Source organism: Penicillium brevicompactum (assembly GCF_028827555.1).
Source record: "Penicillium brevicompactum strain IBT 35665 chromosome Unknown utg000005l_segment0_segment0, whole genome shotgun sequence".
Classification (NCBI taxonomy): domain Eukaryota; kingdom Fungi; phylum Ascomycota; class Eurotiomycetes; order Eurotiales; family Aspergillaceae; genus Penicillium; species Penicillium brevicompactum.
In genome coordinates this window covers 4,151,939-4,172,610 of record NW_026623208.1, presented here as the reverse complement: position 1 = coordinate 4,172,610, position 20,672 = coordinate 4,151,939, and the positions used below count along the sequence as shown (strand labels likewise).

Genomic DNA, 20,672 nt, shown 5'->3' with positions numbered 1-20,672 from the left:
TCTGGACCCGCTTTGTCCCGGCCTTTCGGGCGTGGCTTTCGACTTTGAGGCTCCGATTCCGCTGAGTCATCGGAATCGCCCTGCAGGAGCTCGTATTGCACAAACATGAGTCAATACAACTATCAGTGTGTATTTACTTTATTTATAGACTGGAGCGAGCTTCAAATCAGTCAGTACACCCCGTTTAGAAAGGTCAAATACAACATTATCAAACAAGGCCAGCATCCAAGTCGCACAACTGCCACATAGAGTAGTTCGAGGATATACGCCAAGAGTCTTGCATAACATCTGGCAGCCAATCGGCGCTCGGTCTCTGGTCGGAACATCCGCTGACATAAGCGGGCCCGGGCCAACCTTGGAAAGGTTAAGGTTGACGCCGTGGAACGCGGCGCCATGTGGCCGAAGTTTTTTCCGATATTTTTAGTCGGCAGCCTCAATTCCCTCATGAAACCAATCTCTGACTCATTTAGGCTTGCTTTGAAATACACTGTTTCAAAATTCAACGAAATCTCATTCACTAGCTTTTAGAAAATCCTCTGGCTTTTGGACCCACAGTTTAACAGACCTAGTCAACAAAACTATCTGATCTATCCATTCCAAAACGTTAGCTCGCATATCCCATTTCCAACGCTGTTGTTTTTATCTAGCTGCATGGAGAACAAAAAATGCAAATATACTCCATACTCCGCACCAAGTAAAACATTACAGATCCCTTGCTGGACAACTCCCTGATTTACTCGTCATCGTCCCGATTTATCTCACTAGCGACTTTGAAGGATAAGTCGGTGAGGGATTTGGCCAAGATTTCCAGAATGGGGACGTTGCATGCCATAGATCTTGAAATCCAGTCGCGTAGCTCGATGGCCACGTGGGAGTCAACTCCATATTCCGACACCCGATTTGACGGATCGATGTTCTCAACCGGAATGGAAAGGTGAGAGGCCAGTTTATTACTGATCATCTCGCATACCACCGTTGCTGCCTGCTCAGTTGTTTTTGCAGCACCAAGATTGACTTTCAACGTTTCCAATGGACTTCGTGACACTTGACTCGGGCTCCCAAATTTGTGTCGGAAATGTGAAAACACTGCCTCGTCAAAATTACCGAGCGATTCTCCCTCCTTCCATTGACCAAGGCCTGTAATCATCTGCGACATGTTCTTCTGAGGCTTCGCTAGTGCGACCCGGATCAAAGATAGTAAGGCCTTTGTATCTGTACCGTGGAATCCTTGCCGTTTCATCTTTTTGGCCAACTCTTTGTTCTCTGCCAAATATCCGGCATCCGTGATGACGCCAAGATCTAGCGATATTGCTGTCAGTCCAAGGCTATTTCTGTAAGCTGCGAAAGAATCCTGGAATGCGCAAGCGGAAGCATATGCAGCTTGCGTGGCATTGCCAATTACCCCGCTTATGGATGAGAGCATAACAAAAAAGTCAAGGTCAGAAGGGAGAGCGCGATGTAAATTCCAGGTGCCAAGATGTTTCGGACCGATGACAGTTTGGTAATCTTCCATCTGCATTTTCTCGATGTGAGTGTCTTTGAGCACCATGGCCGCCTGTATGACGCCTCGTATGGGAGGGGCGCATTTGGAGAGATCGTCAAAGACAAGGCCCACTTCGGGCGCATTGGATATGTCACAAGCTCGGATCGTCACTTGGACGCCACTTTCTATCAAATCTTTCACGATGGCTTTGGACTGGGCTTTTGTTTCTCCGCTGCGATTTATGAAAATGAAGCTCTTCGCTCCGTTCTGTGCCATCCACAAAGCTAATTGTTGCCCGATGCCGCCGAGTCCTCCAACCAATATGTAGGAAGCATGGTCATGGAATAATGGCTGTGGGTCCTTCGGTATAGTAACCTATCATTCATGAGCTTGAGGAACATCTTTCTCGAAGGGGAAATAATTGCCTTCACTATGTCATTCGGAACTGCAGAGACCACCACCTGCTGCTGGGTGGCAGTAGCTTCGATAGCTTCATGCACGGATAGAAGGGGATACATCTTTATCGATGCAGGCCCACGAAGTTGCTGATCAAGAAATAGCTGTCCCACTTTAGACCACAGATTAGCCACCAGGTCCTTTCGGTCTCTGTAAAATTCAAACATGTTCAGAACGGATACGGTCGCATTCTGTAGACAGGACCATTCGTGCCCTATTGACACAGCAGTCTGGAGCTGAACAACTCGGCCGAACGGCGCCGTACAGCTTCTTGTGTCATCCTCTTCTGCTCCATCAAAGCTCAAGACAACATTCGCTTTCTTGCCATCCGTCAAACGAAGCAAAGATTTTACAATGTCTATTTCGCCATGTACGAAGACCTGCTCCACTGGTAGTCCGTATGCGGAGACTAGTGCATGTTTCTCATGGAGGTTTCGAACTGACGCGAACACACGGGCACGTTTGAACAAGCAAATATCCACGATCGCTTGCCCGAAAGGACTGCCAGCATTATGGATCAACACATTCTCTTCACTTTCAACGGCAGCCACATAATTCACGACATGCAACGCCGTTGTATATGCGAGAGGTATGCATGAGGCAGTATCAAACGTCATATCGTCACGTATCTTCTGAAACGCCGAGGCTCGATCGCGATAAAGGGTCCTTGCAGTCCCAGATCCAAGACATGCAACACGGTCACCCACTGCCACACTGTGTACCCCACTGCCAACCTTTGAAACGACCCCACTGCACTCTATTCCGAGCGTTTTATCCTGATCCCAATATTCAAGATCCTTCAAAATGTCCCCTTGGCTCAAAGCAAACGATCGAACTGAAATTCCCACATTATCAGAAGGAATCTTCGAAAGTTTGTGGTCAGGGACGAATCCGGGCGCATCGCTCTTCCGCGAAAGTCGTACGGGGTGATCAGATTCTTGAAACCGCTGGGTAGATACACATTCAGTGTCATCAATACTTGCCAAGGTGTCATTTGCAAGCAAATGATCCACAACACGCGGAATACATAACACCCCGTTCCTCTCCGCATATTCTGTATCAGAGTCGGCGATTCTCCGCAAGACACGCGAGACCAACAACTTGAATATCATCTCTCCAGCTTCTTTGTCTGGAAGGCAGTTCTGAGCGTCAAGATCGAGAGTGATGATTGATTGAACGCCTGATTCCGCACGCGCTGTTCTTGCGAATCCATATACCAGCCCAGCATCTGGGTTTTTAGGCTCGATTGTGCCGCCTCGTGTGACCCAAAGAACCCCTGCGCTATGCATAAACACCGATTTGATTTTTTCAAGCGTGGTTTCGTTGCAACTGGCAAGAATTGATGATCTATCGATGTCCAGTACTAGACAGATCTGTCCTCTTGGGTCCACACTCCTGATATCTGTCAAATTCACTTTTGGTGATAACTTTTTAATGTGATCCAGTAGTATGTTTCCAGTCTTGTCGGACTTGTTTTCGTCGATTATCGCGATGCTCAAAGCTGACAACTCAAGTCGATTCTTTTTGGCGACGATGAATTGATGGCTTTTGTGAGAATCTTTCTCGGCGAAAATGTCAACAGCAGTAAACTTTGCAGCGCTCAAAATCTCGGACCATTGACCTTCTGTCCATCCACCTTGACCCAAGCAGAACTCGTCTGCCGAAAGACAATGCAACGCTCCAAAAAGAACACTCTTTACAACACTTTCTCTTGGGTCGAACGGGTTGATTGCAATCAAACACCCCGATGGGGATAACAGGTCATATATTTCAGAAAGCGCATCTTGTTCACAGCGAGCGGTGCAAAGCCCATGAGGCAGAATGATCACATCAAAAGAGCCATGTTCCACTCCCTGCTGGGACAACTGGGTACGAAGGTCCAGGAGCTTACATTCCACCCGACCAGTCCATGGCTCAAGTTTCTTCGACGCCTGTTCGATTACAGAAGCGCTCTCGTACGCAAATGTATATTTCGAGAGGCGAGATGTGCCATCAGACGTCACAAGATGTTTCAAGAATATCTCTGAGATCTGACCTGTACCAACCCCGAATTCGATGATGGATATATCAGGGTTTTTGTGACCAATTAGCTCAATGTAATTCGCTGCGGCTTGGTACGATGGATCAGTCGCAAACATGTTCCAGTACTCAAGCAGCCATTTCTCGTCTTCGACGACGGTAGAATAGTCCACCTGGTTTCGAATGACATTCACGAGATTTGAGCCAACCTTTTGTAGAAGATGGCCTATATGAGCGTACCCCATATCTTCCACGCCTGAACCAAGCAGGTTGTCCTTGTCGTATCGTTCTAGAACATCCTGGAAATAACACCAGAGTCGACGGTGCGAAATATCGAAGGCCATCGCTTCTTTCGGGCTGACCTCCTTCAACGCATTTCTTATAAACTCGGCGGCCCAATGCTCTTTCTCAGCAAGACCTGGGTCTTCTTGGTGTTGACTGCTTGCTAATATGGTCGAGCCATTTCTGCTTTCAAGGAAGGAAAAATCGGGCTTCCAATCAATGCGATATATCATACCCGCCTCCCTGTTTGATGATGATGAATGTTCGAGACGACTCAACCGAGCGCACCGCAGACCACGAATGGAGATACTTGGCTCCATCTCGAATCTTTTATCGTTGCATTCCATCACAACAACACATGCTCTGACATCCTTCCCTGACGCTGGACGCACGTGGGTGCACGTACTCATTTTCTCCCCGGGCAGGCAATTGAGGCGGGAAGAAACGGTCATTTCCTCGATCGACACCGGTATGACTGGCCCTTCTTCAACACCGTTGCCTACCGGTAGAGCCGCGAGAATAGTATGAAATATACTGTCCAGTAAACAAGGATGGATCATCGAGTCATGTTGGAACGTAGCAGGCATCACAGGTTTGGTATCTGGCACAGTGATCTCTGCAAAGCACGACCCATCTTGTGTCACGCGTGCTTCTGTCAGATTTTTGAAGCATGGTCCATACTCCAGTCCAGAACTTTGGAGCTTTTCATAGAAGCTTTTGATGTCAATGACCGAGACTCCGTGGACCTCAGTTCCGAGAGGAACCATGACATAGTCATCAGCGTCTTCAGCTCCGTCTTTGGATGTCCCATAGGTCTTTTGTCTTCCAACCCAGCCACTGCAGTGCTCGGTCCATCTGTTATCTGGTGAGATGGAATAAATGCGAAAGTTGAACAAATCACTGCGATGGTATTCAGGCGTGTGCAGGGACATCATAATTTCAAAAGCAGATCTTTCAGTAATTACCAGGGCTGTTTTGATCTCCACCCCTTGTAAAAGGTAAGTTGGCGAGTCCTCGTCAGTTTTGGTCATTTGTTTTGCAGCCTCTATGGCCATAGCGAGATATCCAGCAGCTGGGAAGACGATGCTACCCTGTATTTTGTGATCTAAGAGCCAAGGCAGCTCCGAGGTACGGAGATGATTTCGCCAGCGAGGCTCAGTGGGACATGCCATGTTGTCTGGAGCACCAATCAGATCTAATCGCGGTGTCGGTCGGTTGCGATACATCTTGCTAAGCCGTGGTTCCGCCCAGTAGCTCCTAGTATGATCCCATGAATACGGCGGAAGATCAACAAGGAGCTCCAATTGATCCTGCGCCGTCGGCTGCTTTGGTCTGTTGACTGCCCCAAAGTTCACCGGATAATTCAGTGTTGCCATCGTCGCTGCTGCACTGATTGCAGTGGTTACCGCATTGGCGTTGCGAGTCAGAAGATTCACGTATAATATGTCGGCAGAGCTGAGCTTAGTGTCTGCTCGAATGATCTGTCTAATAGGACCAGCAAGTGCCGAATGTGGACCGATTTCGATCAGACAGTCAACCGAGGGCTTTTGAGCAGTCTTGACTTTTTTGATTCTGCTTAAGCCCACACGGCGCTCGCGCTGACCTTGAGTCTCAAAGCACAATGCCTTCAGGGCGTCAGCAAAATTCACCCGCCCTGTCAAGTTGGAAACCCAGTATTTGTAGTCGAGGTGGTCAGTCGACAACAGCGTTCCAGAAACCGAAGAGAAGAATCGAGGAGTAGGGCTGTCGCTGTTGAGTTCTTCTGATCCAGTCAACTTCAACACCTGGATATGATGAATGAAGCTGCTATACTGTTCTGCCACACGCTCCATGTGAGGAGAGTGATACGCGACGCCTACTTCCAAGCGCCTATGAAAGACAGATTGGTCCTTGAGCATTTGAGCAAGCATATCAATTGATTCTTCGTTTCCCGACACGGTAACACTTGATGGACTGTTGATACAAGCCACGACGAGCAAGTCCGTGGGTGAGAATCGATCCAGGTAAGCCTGTGCTTCTTCGACGGACCGCCCTACCGCCATCATGGCGCCCTTGGCTGAGCCGTCTAGAAGTTGGCTCGCCACGACCCCTCGGTAGTATGCCACAGACATTGCATCTTTCATGCTCAGGGAGCCTGCTGCATAAGCAGCAGCAATCTCTCCACTGGAATGCCCCATAACCGAGTCCGGGTATACTCCCCATGATCTCAGTAGATCAACGAGTGCAATCTGCAATGCCGTGCACGCGGTCTGACTCAAGCTCGGGTGATTAATGTTTGACTGCTCGGGAGGTGTCATAATCTCTTCTGTAACAAGGTGTGTTAGGTTGAAACTATTGACTGGAATGGGTTGCAAACCTTTGACTTGGAATGCACATCCGATCTCTTTCAGATATGTATCAATGTCGGATATTGAACCTTGAAAGACAGGATAAGCTTGAAGTAAATCTCGACCCATTCCAGGCCACTGTGCACCTTGTCCTGTAAACACATATCCAATTCTGGGTCTTTGAATGGAACTCCTGGCTTTTGTTTTTCGAGAGAGCGAAGCTGCCAAGTCTTCAATTGTACTTCCCACGACAGCAGCTTTCCAAGGGAACAAGGTGCGTCGCTCATTGACGGTGAAGGCAAGATTGTCAAGGAATTCACTGGTCGATTCGTTCTTTGTTTGAAGTATATATGTGTGCAAGCTTTGCATTTGCCTGGCACATGATGCCTCATCAAACCCGGACAGAAGGTACACTCGGGGAGGCTCAGATGATGAGGCAGGAATGTTCGTATCCTGCTGCTTCATTCGAACTTCTGACAAATGGCAAATAGTGTCGCAGCCTACTTCTGAGAGATGACTTTTTGCTTCCTCGATGATCACATGAGCATTGCTTCCTCCATAACCAAAGCTATTGACGGAGATCCTGCGGGGCCCTATTGTCTCCCAAGGCTCAGCAACCAATTGTATCTTGTCAAGTCAGTATAGTTCTTCCATGCAAAGCGTAACACTCGTACCTTGAGGTTCCATTCATCTAAATGTATATGAGGGTTCAACTTCTCGAAGTTGCGGTTGGGAAGGAACATTCGATTCTCCAACATCAGCACCGCCTTGATGACACCCGCGACACCACTCGCACCTTCCAGGTGACCGACATTAGTCTTGATGGAACCAATGCGGACGGGATTATCAGCAGGACGACCAGCTCCAAAGACCTCCGAAATAGCTTTTGTTTCCAAGGGGTCTCCAGCCTGTGTTCCAGTGCCGTGTGCCTCCACAAAGTCAGTTTGCGAAGGATCCAACCCGGTGCGAGCATAAACACTTCGAATCAAGTTTTCTTGTGCGACCCGACTCGGCAAGGCTATTCCCGCAGTGCGACCATCCTGATTCGATCCGGTTCCTCGTATCACGGCTCGGATCGTGTTGCTGTCGTGTAATGCCTTGGTCAGGGGTTTAAGAATGAGACAACCCACCGCTTCTCCTCGTGCATATCCATTTGCTTTTTCGTCAAAGGTATGGCATCGTCCGTCGGGTGAGAGGAATCTGTGACTTTGTCAGATTTGTTTGGATTCAGTGAAAACTCAGGCTAACCTCATCATGCTCATAGTTGACATAAACTCATGGCTTAGGATCAAGTTGACGCCTGCTGCGATTGCGGTCGTGGCGTCTCCGGTTTGGAGGCTTTGACATGCTAGATGCAACGCGACCAGACTCCCTGAGCAGGCTGTGTCAACTGTGACACTGGGACCTTTGAGGTCGAAGAAATATGACAGCCGATTTGCTGTCATCGCGCGCGACTGTCCCGCGTTGGTACACTGGTACATTGGTACGCAATCGGGGTCGCGGAGAAGAAGATCGGTATAGTCTGCAGAAAATGATCCCACAAAACACGATGTATTCGTCCCTGCGATCTTGTTTAACGGGATACCGGCTGACATTTATCAGTTTCAGACACTCCCGATAGAGCAGGAGACACCCCACCATTCTCAAGTCCTTCATATGTCACCTCCAGCAGTAACCTCTGCTGTGGATCCATCGCCTAATCGATCATTAGATGTATTCACAGCACTCGCACTATGACCTTACCGCCGCTTCGTCGCCTGTCATGTTGAAAAACGGTGCGTCAAACACCGAAATATCTTCCTCGAGAAAATGACCACCCTCCACGTTGATCTACAAAAGAAATTTGCGAATTAGCCTGCATCATTCCACCGCAAGAAACACAACTCACAGATCCATGTCGGGCGTTATCTGGATGATAAAACGCCTTGTTATTCCACCTTTTAGCGGGAATGGGAGACCATGCTTCTCTCCCATTCACGATCATCTCCAACAGCCTGTTGACATTTTTGGCCTCTGCCGGGCCCCGAAAACCTATCCCCACGATAGCGATCGGTATACAAGATTTAGCTCCCAAGCTCGCTAAATCATCTTCCGAGAGCCTCTTCTCAGACATGGCATGATTGGGCATTGTGTCTTTTGATTTTCTCTCTTCCCTCTCTATTCAACTGCAAATTGTGTATATTGCCGTGAAACCCGCAATTCAATCGCAATTTAAACAGTCCTCTCCTTGCACCTTGGGAGCCTTGGAAGGGTCTCGGGTGGTCTCGTTTCTAGGTACTAAGTTCATTCCATGCATCAGTGCAACCGTCTACTTCGGTATATATAAAGTTTCACCTCACTCGCAGCGAGGTTAGTGTCCGGGTGCAACCCTCAGCGGGTGGAAAACCTAACATATCCCGCTTTGAAACAACTTTCCCTGCGCTCCCGGATGGAATGTATAAAGTCCCTACGGCAATCCTACCTATTGTGCGACATTTGCTCACCCAGCAACACCCCACCAGGGCACCTTCTTACATGAACCTTGCAATTTTCAAGAACAACTTTTAGCGAGGGTCGCACATCCAGAAATCTCAGAAGGCCTTCCCCCTTCTGATTGGGTTTCACCAGATCTGACTGAACAACTTGCGAATGGCAGTGGCGATAATGACGACGTTCTTCTGATCACTGGGCACATCATGACCTTGCCCATGTACGGCGAAAGTCGCATGCGCCGTACATATGCGATGCAAGGCCAGTGAATATTCAAATAGTGGGTCTTGGGCACCGGCGATATGTACACTGGGAATCGATATGTATCCCTCCAGCCCCTCCTCGACGATCGGACGTTCACCAGGGTCCATGCGGAAGGGGGGCAGGGAATTGATGAAGATGGCACATCTGAACAGGGCGGGTTCACCGGGATACATCTTTGCGTGGTGGATCATGAAGCCGGCGGCCAAGGTCCCACCATGGGAGAAGCCTAGAACGCCATCGAAGGGCCCCTCCAGCGCAACTTTTTCCATGAGTTGTTCGTACGCTTCCAGGATGTCGGAGTCATCGTTGTCCTGGAGGGCGAAGGTGCGTGGAAATCGGTAGTAGCTGTAGTACGGGCCGTCAAAGTACCCGGCGATGCCGGGGCCAGGATCCGAGTCGATGTCCCCTTCGAGGAAGGTGAAGGTTGCGGTGTTGTCCCGTTGAAGGTCGTGCATCAGTCCACCTGCTGGATTAGAGTTCGTGTTCGCTTGGAGGCGCGGACAGGCCATACTCAATTGCGACTGTAGAATCTGGTGGGAAATGAGTTTGTACTTCCCAACTTTTCTGCATTGGGTGGCTTGCCTTTTGATTTGTTCCCCAGCCATGGAGACACAATAGTCGCAGGGGCATCTTGATCAGGACTATGGGGATTTGCTTCAATTGGACTTGACTATTAAATTTGATCACCCGCGATTGCCGTGCTCTGCCCACATTTTTATAGTCCAACAAAGACAAAGAACTGGACTTCGATTTTTTTTTTTTTTTCCATGATCTAATTTGGCGATTCAAGACCAGGGACCCTTGATACTCGCCGTACAGAATCCATCTGGGATAGTGTAGACTGTAGATAAGCATTCGGTCTAAAATTGCAGTAGCACCGACAGACTGTCGATCTCATGTCAAGTCAAGTCAATTCCTCTGGAACTTTCCGTTCTGTTCAGTTCCACTTTGGATTATCAGGGAATATCACTTTGCATATCAGACCAGATCAACTTTATGTGCAGAGAATGCTTTCATCACACATGGAATCCATCTGATGTATCTAAGAAAAAAACAAAACACAAAACAAAACACACTCGGCGGCAATTGTTTCAGCCGAGCAAAACGTGGCTGATTCGCCAAGGAAAGGGATGATGACGTAGGGGAGCAATCGATCGATCTTCACGGCTTCGTGGACCTTTCGCGTTCTCTGCCCCCTTTCAAATTTCAAAATAGAAAAAATCAAATTCAACGTTTCAAAATGCCTTGGTCTTTTGCGCTGCCCCATGGCATCCTCAGCAACCCCTATCTGGCGGTTGCGACTCCAATCACCGCAGGGACCGCCATAGCTCTTCTGACCAATCGTAAGTCATCCCAGTGACGATAGCCAGATCACGGAAGATTGACATTTCTGACTTCTGCAGGGAATCAAACTCGCGGAACCTACAAGCAGCTTCGGCAACCGCCCCTCAGTCCCCCGGGTTGGCTCTTCGGGCCGGCGTGGACCGTTCTCTATGGCTTGATGGGCTACGCATCTCACCACGCCGCCACCACCGCGTCGCAATCTCTCTCCCTGGCGGTCCGCGATGCCAATGCCACCGGCCAGACACTCTACACCACGCAGCTGGCTTTGAACTTCCTGTGGATGCCCCTCTTTTTCGGACTGGGTCGCCCGGCGACCGCCCTGGGCGATCTGGTCCTCTTGGCCGGCAACGTGGGTGCGCTCATGGTCAATTGGTGGACGGCCGATCGGACCGCCTTCTGGTGCCTCGTCCCCTACGCTGCATGGCTGGGATACGCCGGCTATCTCAACGCCGGGTGTGGGATCTTGAATGGCTGGACGGTCCCTACTGAAAAGGAGCGGTCAGAGTAAAAAACCGACCAGGACATAAGCTGCACAAGTGTATGTGACCAACGTCTATAAAGCTAAACCAAAGAAGAAAAAAAAGAGAAACCTTGGAAAATCCCGTTCATTCCCAGAATATGCAGGCGCATCGGGACCCCCTATCAGATTTGCGCCATTTAGCTCCATTCTCTCATGCTAGTCATAGCGGCTTCTAGCCCAGGGTGTATCGGCTCCACCGGGTGGCGTGGGCTGTAAGCTCTCGGCGATTCGTAATGTGCATCAACCCCCGGTGGGTCGTTTCTTTTTCTATCTATAAAACTGGCGTTGGTCCGTTCTCGCTTCTGATAGTCGACTGTTATCCACTGATGTGCTCCCCCTGTCAAGGCAGCTCAGGCAGCTCTTATCACACTGTGGATCTTTGTGAGTTGAGTTCCACACTCCACTATACAGGGGCTTGCGCTAAGAGGAGATTTCAGCAGCCCGATCGGTGCGGCCTAAGGGGTGGATGAGTGGGTGTTCCAAGGTTGAATGGTGCATGCATGATGATAAGGTGCAGTGCGATGATGAAAGCGCTAAAGTCAATAAACAGAGCCCACGGAGAATCGGAGGGAGATTTTCTTGGAACAAAGGGAAAATCCACAGACGAACCACAGGCTGTCAAGGCGATCGCCACCGTGTAGACCCACTGGCTGCGCAAGTACGATGCCAATGATATTCTCCGTGACATCCGTGATAGGGATGAGATTTGCAATGACAGGGAAGAGGAGAATTAGAAAAAAATAGTTATTTTCAAAATATTAAAGAATTAAAGCTCAGACGATCAGAAAGGCAGTGTATAAAGGAAAAGAAATGTACAAGGTGCAATGGAGCTGTATAGATCTAGACTCTGCCGACTATTTTAACTCTCAACTACTTTTTTTTTTCTCTGATCCGCTTAAATCATTTTAGCCTTACTGTCATTTATCCATAATACTCCTCTCTTTCTTTTTCTCCCTCTCTTTTCTTCTCTTTCTCTGTCTTCATTCAAGCTCCCAGTCACTCGTTGTGTGCCTTGCATAATTGCGGCTTGCAGCTCGGCTAAAAACCTCCGGGAGCCACAAGCTCACCCCCGATCCTCTTCATGTCGGGCATCACCAACCCGCACCCGAGTCCCAATGAAGAATACGCTGAATATCCCCTACCAATCATTGTCACCTCAGATCGACACAGCCTAGAGCGCGAAGCCACTGCCGACGCCCGCCAATACGATGTCGGGCTCGAAGCCGGCCTCCAAGCCGAGGCCGAGCCCGTGCCCGTGCCCGAGAGTCGCATCCGACCTTCCCATCGTGTTCGATTCCGCTCATTGAGTCTCCGCCGAAACGAATTGCCTGAAGACCCTTCAGAGCGCCCATTGTTGCCGCCCGCAGACGTCGATGTCCCGCTCGCCGGAACCATCACCCCGCCGGCCGCCGCACATTCCCGCCAAGGCTCCGGTCTTTCCAGTGTGCGCTCACCAGAAGAGTTTCCAGAGTCTGAAAAACATGATTTCGCTCCGACTATGGACCGCACAACCTCCGCCAGGGAGCGTTTCAGAGCAGCTGGTCACCTGCTGCACCAAAAGACCCAGCGTTTGACCGAGCGCCTCGGTCGCCCGCCTGATGAGGGCGAGGCCCTGAGCGCATCGTACATTCCGGACGATTTTGACAGCGGCATTCCCCTGGAGGAACTGCAAGCTCGCCGCGCGAAACATGACGCCGACCGTGCCCGCGCGCTCGAAAATGGCGAGGACCTCATTGAGCCGCCCGCTAGCGCTGAGGCTCACCGTCTGGTCCGCCATATGACCATGGTCCAGGACCAGCTACGCCAGCGCAAGCCCAAGAGTGCGTATCAGCGTTCCGGGCAGACGACTCCGGAGAACTTGTTCAAAGGTTTCGCGCAGCGTCGACGATCCAGCGGTCTCAGTGGAGGCAGTGGCATCCTGTCGCAGCTGCTGAAGTTGCAGGCGACGCAGACAGGGAGCTCGTCGCGCGCCGAAAGCGTCATTACCGATGACTCGGATAGCGAGACGCAGGTTTCCTCTGGCGTCAACACGCCCAGGAAAGGATCCTTGTCTCCGTTGATCACGCCGTCCGCCCCGACGTCCGGGTCTGCGACACCACGCAAGGAGAAGCTGAAATGGTACAAGAAGCCCTCCCACCGGTCTACTTCGTCGCTTGTCAATGCGTCTATGAATTTGAGCAGTGCTAGCTTGCCTGGTGCTGTGGATGCCGCGGCCGGTCTGCCGAGCAAGCGCAAGAAGAATAAGCGCAAGACACGTCTGGAGGATGAGATCCGCGTCACCGTCCATATCGCTGAGATTATCGCTCGTCAGAGATATATCATGCAGCTATGTCGCGCCCTCATGCGGTACGGAGCTCCGACGCACCGTCTCGAGGAGTATATGCAAATGACGGCGCGTGTGCTCGAAGTCTCCGGACAGTTCTTGTATCTTCCTGGCTGTATGATTATGTCCTTTGACGATCCGACCACCCGCACCGCAGAGGTCAAGCTTGTTCGCATGGTGCAGGGTGTCGACCTCGGTCGGCTGGCCGACACGCACAACGTCTACAAGAACGTCGTTCACGATCTAATCGGTGTGGAGGAAGCCACACATGAACTCGACGAGATCATGCAGCGCAAGCCTCGTTTCAACAAATGGATCCTCGTTCTCATGTACGGGCTAGCCAGCTCGACCGTCGGTCCATTTGCCTTCCAAGCGCGCCCAATTGACATGCCTATCATCTTCTGCTTGGGTTGTATCGTCGGACTGATGCAACACGTCCTCGCACCCAAATCCACTCTCTATTCCAACGTCTTCGAAGTCACAGCCGCAGTACTGACCTCATTCCTCGCCCGCGCCCTCGGCAGCATCAAAGTCGTGCGCGGCGGCGAAACCGAAGAACTCTTCTGCTTCTCCGCAATGGCCCAATCATCCATCGCCCTGATTCTCCCTGGTTTCATGGTTCTCTGCAGCAGTCTAGAACTCCAATCCCACCAAATGATCGCCGGCTCCATCCGCATGGTCTACGCAATCATCTACTCCCTCTTCCTCGGCTACGGCATCACGGTCGGAACAACCATTTACGGCCTAATGGACAAAACCGCTACATCTCAAACATCCTGCTCAGGCCTAGACGTCTACGGCTCAACCTACCTCCGCCAATTCCCCTTCGTCGCAATCTACGCCGTTTTCCTCGCGATCGTCAACCACGGCAAATGGAAACAAATGCCCGTTATGGTCTTCATTGCCGTATCCGGCTACATAGCCAATTATTTCAGCACAACCAAGCTGGGCTCGCAATCCGAAGTTGCAAACACCGTCGGCGCATTTACAATTGGTGTTCTGGGCAATTTGTACAGTCGCGTGTGGCACGGTCATGCAGCCACTGCGATTCTCCCCGGTATCTTTGTCCTCGTTCCATCCGGTCTTGCTTCTAGTGGATCTTTGATCGCTGGTATCAAATATGCCGATGAGGTTCGAAACAACCTTGATAAAAATGGGACTAGTTCCTCCACCAGTGCGCTTTCCGAGACTTCCGTTGCTAGTTTGGGTTTCGGTATGATTCAAGTCGCTATTGGCATTACTGTTGGTCTCTTTATTGCTGCCTTGGTCGTTTATCCATACGGAAAGAAGCGTACTGGTTTGTTCAGCTTCTAGACTTTTTGCGTTTTTTTACTACATCCTTTGCTTGCCTTTTTTTTTTGCATTTGGGTGCTTTGGTTCTTCACTTCATGTATATGTTTGATTTAGTTCTGGTTTCTTATCCTCGGGTTCTCGGCGTCTTTTTCGATTTCCAGCGTGATTTCTTTTCCATTTTCCAGCGTGCGTGATCTCCGTTGCATTTTGTCAGATCTAGAATAGGCGTTTTTGAGCGATTTCATTACAGACATACGAAACAGGACGACAAAGCTACAGATTTTGATGACAACCTTACCGAACGTGTTCAGAGTAAACTTCATTTGATACATAGAATGTAGACCTCCCTCGCATGGCAACTTGGCGTCGCTGCCCAACTTGAATAGTTTGTGGATGTCGTGACAGGGGCTCAGCCCACGTGCTACAGCCATGCGCCTCTCATCTCAAAAAAGGAGGCGTCATTTCAAACAAGGAGATCTAAGTGGAGCCAAATCAGGAATTGATACCCAACAGGGAGGGGCTGTGCGAGAGAAAAAAAAAAGGAAACATCGTGCCGTAGGATCGTCAAGTGACTAAAAGCCATGGAGCTCGAGCTTGAAGCTAGGAGCTAGGAGCTAGGTTGAAGCTCGAGCTCGAGTCTCAGAATACAGGTTTCAGAGCTCCCCTGGCCGATAGCTCCGCCAGGTCTGGAAGCCGACCTGCTCATACCAGCCGTCCAAGGCGACCCAATCCACGAAGACGCCTTCGATGCCTCGCTTCTTCATGTTCTCTATGGCGTGACAGATCAACGCCAAGCCGATGCCGGATTTGCGGTAAGGCTCGTCGATCCCGACACAGCCGATGAGTCCGGTCTTGGGGCCACACAGTTGCGGGAATGCCCACGTCCGGTTGAGCAGCGATGATGGTCCTAGCATCAGAGTCCAGCCGACCTGTGTGCCCTGCGAGTCGAAGGCTGTCATGATGCTGTCGGGGTATTTGTCCAGGTGTAGATCCTCGTACGCCTCTACCCAGCCCTGGGAAATTGGTGAGTTCGTGTAACCAGCGAGAGGATGTGCACTTACTGCTTTATCGGAGAAGTTACGGCGCTGACCCACCAGGCACGCTTCTCGAGTCTCTGCTGTTAGTGGTGCGAATCGGAAGCCTCGCTCCGCAGCCCGGGTCGTATATTTCTCTGGTGATTTGAAGTTGCGAATATCTTGGTATAGATCGACGGATCGGGCGGTCCGAGGGCTAAGTCGGAAGCCACGATGGATGAAGAAATGCTGCACTGTTTCTGGAAGATCTTGAGGTATTCCTGGCCAAAAGCGAGGGAATGAGCTGCCTAATTTTACACCATTCAGGTCGAATTTTGACCGCAAATGAGCACGAGTCTCTTCCAGCAGAGCAACACCGACACCCTGTCGTTGGTAGCTGGGTGACACTGCAAGTACAGCAATGTGGGCTGTGTTTGGGTCGCCATGTTCATTGATATAGGCTAGGCAGAATCCCACGACTTCTGGTCCAATGCGGGCGACGAAATGGTTGGCCGAGGGGCGTACGATCAGGTGGGATAGGCTCTCGTCAGGAAGAATGTAGCCTGGCAACGCCACTTTCCAGACGTCCAGGATACCACTGACATCTGTGGAAGGGTCAAATCGTGTCACTGTCGCGGATGTTCTTGTCAAAGCACTAGGCCCCACTGGAAGAGCGCCTGTTGGGATGAGTGCGCCGAACATGATGTCGGCAGCCACTGAGAAAGCCTCGATGGTTGGTTCGTATGTCGTGATGTACGTTTTCACACTCGGCGCATCGAGGAAGTCATAAGGGTTACATGCAGCGATATGTACTAATGATCGAACACGCTGGGCAAGCTCCAGACCCAGAGACTCCTGGTAGGGAGACTCTCGGGCATTGAGAGACGTGAAAATGACAACGTCTGCAACTTCTATGACCTGCCATTGTTCTGCAGTCAGGCCAGCAGTTCCATATCTGATCTCGGCGATGGAATTATTGTGTTGGCGGAGAACATCGAGATATTTTTTGGAGTGGAAAGACCCCTGTCTCCCCATCCCTTCGCCGTCAACGGCACCACCGGCGGGGGTTTTATCGCCGGGGAAGAGGAAAATGATGATCGAAGTCTTCGACAAGGGAAGAACATCGTTCTTGTCACGAACGAGGGTTGTCGATCTAGAGTAAATATCCATCGTTGTCTCGGCAATCTTGTTGTTGATTGCGCAGAGATCAGCCAGGCGAGACTGCCGAAGAGCCGATTCCCAGGTCAAAAATTTGTCCTTGACAACGGCAACGTGGCGAGAAGCATCTGCAAGTCGCGTTTGGTTGATTTCACCAGACTTGATGGCTTCGCAGACCCGCTTGATCGAAGCCAATTGCACCTCAAAGGTATGACAGATCATGAGACTATCGCTACCAGCCTGTAACGCCAGCACCGAGCCCTCTTCCGTGCCAAATGTGGACCGAATGCCATCCATCTCTAAGCAATCCGTGATCACCATACCGTCGTACGCCATGTCCTTGCGCAAGATATTCAATACCTTCGGCGACAGCGTCGCGGGGCGCGTGAGATCAATACAAGGCAACGAGATATGGGCAGTCATGACAGTCTCAATGCCCTCGGCCACAGCCCGTCGAAACGGAATCAGCTCACAGCGCTCCAATTGATCCCTAGTCTTCGGAATGACAGGGAGACCGTAGTGGGAGTCAACCGCCGTGTCCCCGTGGCCTGGGAAATGCTTCACGCTCGGAACGATGTTCTGTTCCCGCAGACCCCGCGCAGCGGCACTCGCGAACCGACCCACAAACTCCGGGTCATCACCAGGGCTGCGCACTCCAACCACTGGATTTAAAGGCTCGGAATTGATATCGCACACGGGCGCATAGTTCATGTTGATCCCGAAGAAGCTCAGAGTTTCGCCTGTGGCTTTCCCCGCACTGTAGGCGCATTCCGGGTCGTGGGTAGCTCCGAGGGCCATGGGCCCTGGCACCTGCGCAGCGACCGGAGGAGAAATGCGAGTCACGACCCCATTCTCCTGGTCAATTCCAATTAGCAACGGTCGCTGGTGACCGGCTGACTTGGCTTCAGATTGTAGATCATGTGTCAAGGCCTGTGGTAAACATTAGTGAAGAATGTTGGCCATTTTCTCCGAGTCCCACCTGGAGTTGTTCTGCATTCTCAAAGTTACGTGAGAATAGCACGATGCCTCCGACGTGGTAGTCGTGTATCAAAGTTTTGATTTCGGGGCTTGGGGTTAGGCCATGAAACCCCACCGCGAAGAGCTGCAGCAGTCAGTTTAATACCTCACTCAGAAAGGATCATTCATTTCAAACATACCTGGCCGACTTGTTTTTGTATTGAAGTCATGGCAGGGATGGGATGAAGTGACGTTGAAAGAGCGGGAGTTGAGATGTCCCCGCGGGTCCACTTTTTTAATGCGTCTTGTAGAACTGGGGAAGCAACGTCCGAGGTTCTTTTCAAATTTGTGCTTCGTTGCAACGTAAAACTGTGCTTGAATCAGTAAGCGCACTTTTGGTCGCTTCTGCGAATAGCGGGGTAGCTTCGATCTCAACCCCGAGTCCTCCCTCTGCACACTATACACGACATGGCACATATTGAACCTGGCAAAGCCACGGATGTGACAGCCACTCCACAGATTCATCCTAGTTTGGAAGAATATGAACGACTCTTTGGAGTTGACGAAGATGCCTATGAGCAGCCAACAACCACCAGGAAGGAGCTCTGGTCATATTATCTCTATTACAACGGTATAACACTATCCCTTGATTGACGGTTCCAGACATGCGCCACAAGCTGACAATAATGATCTGACAGGGGACAACGGCGTGGGCCCCGGCTCATATAGCCAAGCTCTGTAAGCCACTAACCTTGGAATACATGAAGAGGCGCGGGCGCTGACTCCGTGTATAGCTTCCAGTGGGCCCTGAATGGTGCCGGACACCAGCCAGACACCAACCCACCAAAGTCATGTACCGATTCCTCAGCATGTGTAGTGCCCTGGGCAGGCGGCACGCGATCTGTATCCTCGGTAGTTCTCATCGCCAACGGTCTCTGCTTCACCTTCATGACTGTGATCTTTGTATGGCTGGGAAGTGCCGCAGATTATGGCACATTCGGGCGCTGGTTGCTGCTCTCTTTGACAGTGGTTTGCTGGGCGCTGCAGTATGGGATGTTGTCCATCCGACATCCGAGCCAGTGGCCAGCGGCTATGGCAATGTATGTGGTGGCATATATCGCTTACGGCGCGACCCTGGTCTTCTATGCAGCGGTCTTCCCCCGTCTCGCGCGCTACACTCCACACGTGCGTAGGGCGCGAGAGGAAGAATTGCGAGAGGGAAAAATCACTCAAGAAGAATATGACGCCATTGAGTCTTTGGAGAGGAATCATATCAGGTGAGGGTTCGCTTGATCTCTGTGCCCTTTAATGCACTTCGCTGATGTTTGCAGCAACATATCAACGGCACACAGCAACATCGGATACTTACTCACGCTCGTTCTCAACTTGAGTGTGTTGCTACCACTCAAAGAGAATAGTTTCTCAAACAACTTGGCATTGTGTCTTACCAATTCATGTAAGTTCTGAGCCTCCACAAGTACGCGTGAGACTTGGCTCACCTCCCCTGTAGACTGGGTCTTGCTGGGTATCTGGTGGTTCATCTTCCAACAGAAACGCCCAGGTCCTAAGATACCCAAAGGATCGAGCTACATGACCATTGGGTTCAAGCAGATTTGGTTGGCAATTCGAGAGATCAGGTCTCTGCCACAAACATTTTTGTACTTTTTCGCCTATTTTCTTCTTGCTGATGGGCTGAACACAACGGGTAAGTTTACTCCTCACATGAACCATGTATCTTCTTCATAGATCGTATCTTATTTTCCTGACTCTCACAGGTACTCTCGTGACTATCATCCAAAATGACTCCGTTTCTTTCTCGTTTTTGCAAATCACGTACCTCGGCATCACCGCATCACCCAGGCTGCCTGCTCGATTACGTCTACATTCGGATTCTGGTATATTCAACGCTATTTCAAGTTCAAGACAAAGACTATGTTCTTGTTTACGAACTTCTTCAGTGTTCTCATTCCTTTCTGGGGTATGCTAGGTCTATGGACCAATCGCATCGGATATCATAATCGGGTTGGTTTCAAGCCTCAAGGAGCGATCTTGGAAAATTCATTACTAACTTCCGATGCAGTGGGAATTCTACTTCTACAATATCATCTTCGGTCTTTTCCAAGCCCCATACTATGCAGTAAGTCAAACATCACACGTTCCTCCCCGTGCTTTGGAATCTTACTCTACCAAGTACGCCCAAACAATGATTAGTGAGCTCATGCCACGGGGTTACGACAATATGTTCTTTGCACTATTCGGCATCACCAATCGCGCAGTGAGTATCAACACTCTCAGCTGGGCTTCTTGTACTAACCGAACAGTCTTCGATCATCGGGCCGAATGTCATTCAGGCAATCATCAACAACACTCGCAATAGCTGGATGGGCTTTCCCTTCTTGTTCGCTATCTGCTTTGGGGCTATGATCGCTATCGCCTTTGTGGACGTGAAGAAGGGACGTGCAGATTGCCGAAAATTCACTGAACAACGCAAGGTGGATCGCGTTTCAGCAGAGAGCGGGTTGGATGCAAATGATCTCGCTAAAGGGATACAGTCTGGTGGTAACAGAGAGATTGCCACGGCGACAGCCTTGGAAGCTGACGTGCAAAGTGTTCAGCGAGGAAGCAGTGTCCCTGTTGATAGGCCCTAAGCTGACCTCGGGATTCGGAAAAGATGGTGCTGAACGTTGGAAAATCAATCGCAGGCGCTTTTTCTCTTGTGGGGTCATTATTCTGATTATTTTAACTGCTTTATTATTATTCATTC

The 20,672-nt window shown here is 50.4% G+C and overlaps 6 protein-coding genes across 6 annotated transcripts; 3 read left to right on the top strand and 3 right to left on the bottom strand.

Moving 5' to 3' along the window:
• Positions 1-733: 733 nt before the first annotated feature.
• N7506_007438 (putative polyketide synthase) lies at positions 734-8,695 on the bottom strand (the record flags this gene model as incomplete). Its single annotated transcript, XM_056956731.1, has 7 exons — positions 734-1,858; positions 1,915-7,194; positions 7,242-7,767; positions 7,816-8,155; positions 8,206-8,263; positions 8,311-8,397; positions 8,456-8,695. The coding sequence occupies 7 exons, from the start codon at positions 8,693-8,695 to the stop codon at positions 734-736; spliced, it is 7,656 nt and encodes a 2,551-aa protein (XP_056811065.1).
• Positions 8,696-9,167: 472 nt separating this feature from the next.
• On the bottom strand, positions 9,168-9,809 carry N7506_007437 (putative DUF341 family oxidoreductase; the record flags this gene model as incomplete). Its single annotated transcript, XM_056956730.1, has 1 exon — positions 9,168-9,809. One exon carries the CDS (start codon positions 9,807-9,809, stop codon positions 9,168-9,170), a length of 642 nt encoding a protein of 213 aa, XP_056811064.1.
• A 731-nt stretch (positions 9,810-10,540) lies between these two features.
• Positions 10,541-11,152, top strand: N7506_007436 (TspO/MBR family protein; the record flags this gene model as incomplete). The annotated part of the gene is made up of 2 exons (XM_056956729.1): positions 10,541-10,643; positions 10,704-11,152. The coding sequence occupies 2 exons, from the start codon at positions 10,541-10,543 to the stop codon at positions 11,150-11,152; spliced, it is 552 nt and encodes a 183-aa protein (XP_056811063.1).
• Positions 11,153-12,245: 1,093 nt separating this feature from the next.
• On the top strand, positions 12,246-14,801 carry N7506_007435 (threonine/serine exporter family protein; the record flags this gene model as incomplete). Its single annotated transcript, XM_056956728.1, has 1 exon — positions 12,246-14,801. One exon carries the CDS (start codon positions 12,246-12,248, stop codon positions 14,799-14,801), a length of 2,556 nt encoding a protein of 851 aa, XP_056811062.1.
• A 632-nt stretch (positions 14,802-15,433) lies between these two features.
• On the bottom strand, positions 15,434-18,138 carry N7506_007434 (uncharacterized protein; the record flags this gene model as incomplete). Its single annotated transcript, XM_056956727.1, has 3 exons — positions 15,434-17,881; positions 17,931-18,053; positions 18,109-18,138. 3 exons carry the CDS (start codon positions 18,136-18,138, stop codon positions 15,434-15,436), a joined length of 2,601 nt encoding a protein of 866 aa, XP_056811061.1.
• A 238-nt stretch (positions 18,139-18,376) lies between these two features.
• N7506_007433 (uncharacterized protein) lies at positions 18,377-20,556 on the top strand (the record flags this gene model as incomplete). The annotated part of the gene is made up of 10 exons (XM_056956726.1): positions 18,377-18,539; positions 18,607-18,646; positions 18,703-19,185; positions 19,240-19,364; positions 19,419-19,613; positions 19,684-19,715; positions 19,769-19,930; positions 19,989-20,045; positions 20,100-20,183; positions 20,230-20,556. The coding sequence occupies 10 exons, from the start codon at positions 18,377-18,379 to the stop codon at positions 20,554-20,556; spliced, it is 1,668 nt and encodes a 555-aa protein (XP_056811060.1).
• Positions 20,557-20,672: the final 116 nt, after the last annotated feature.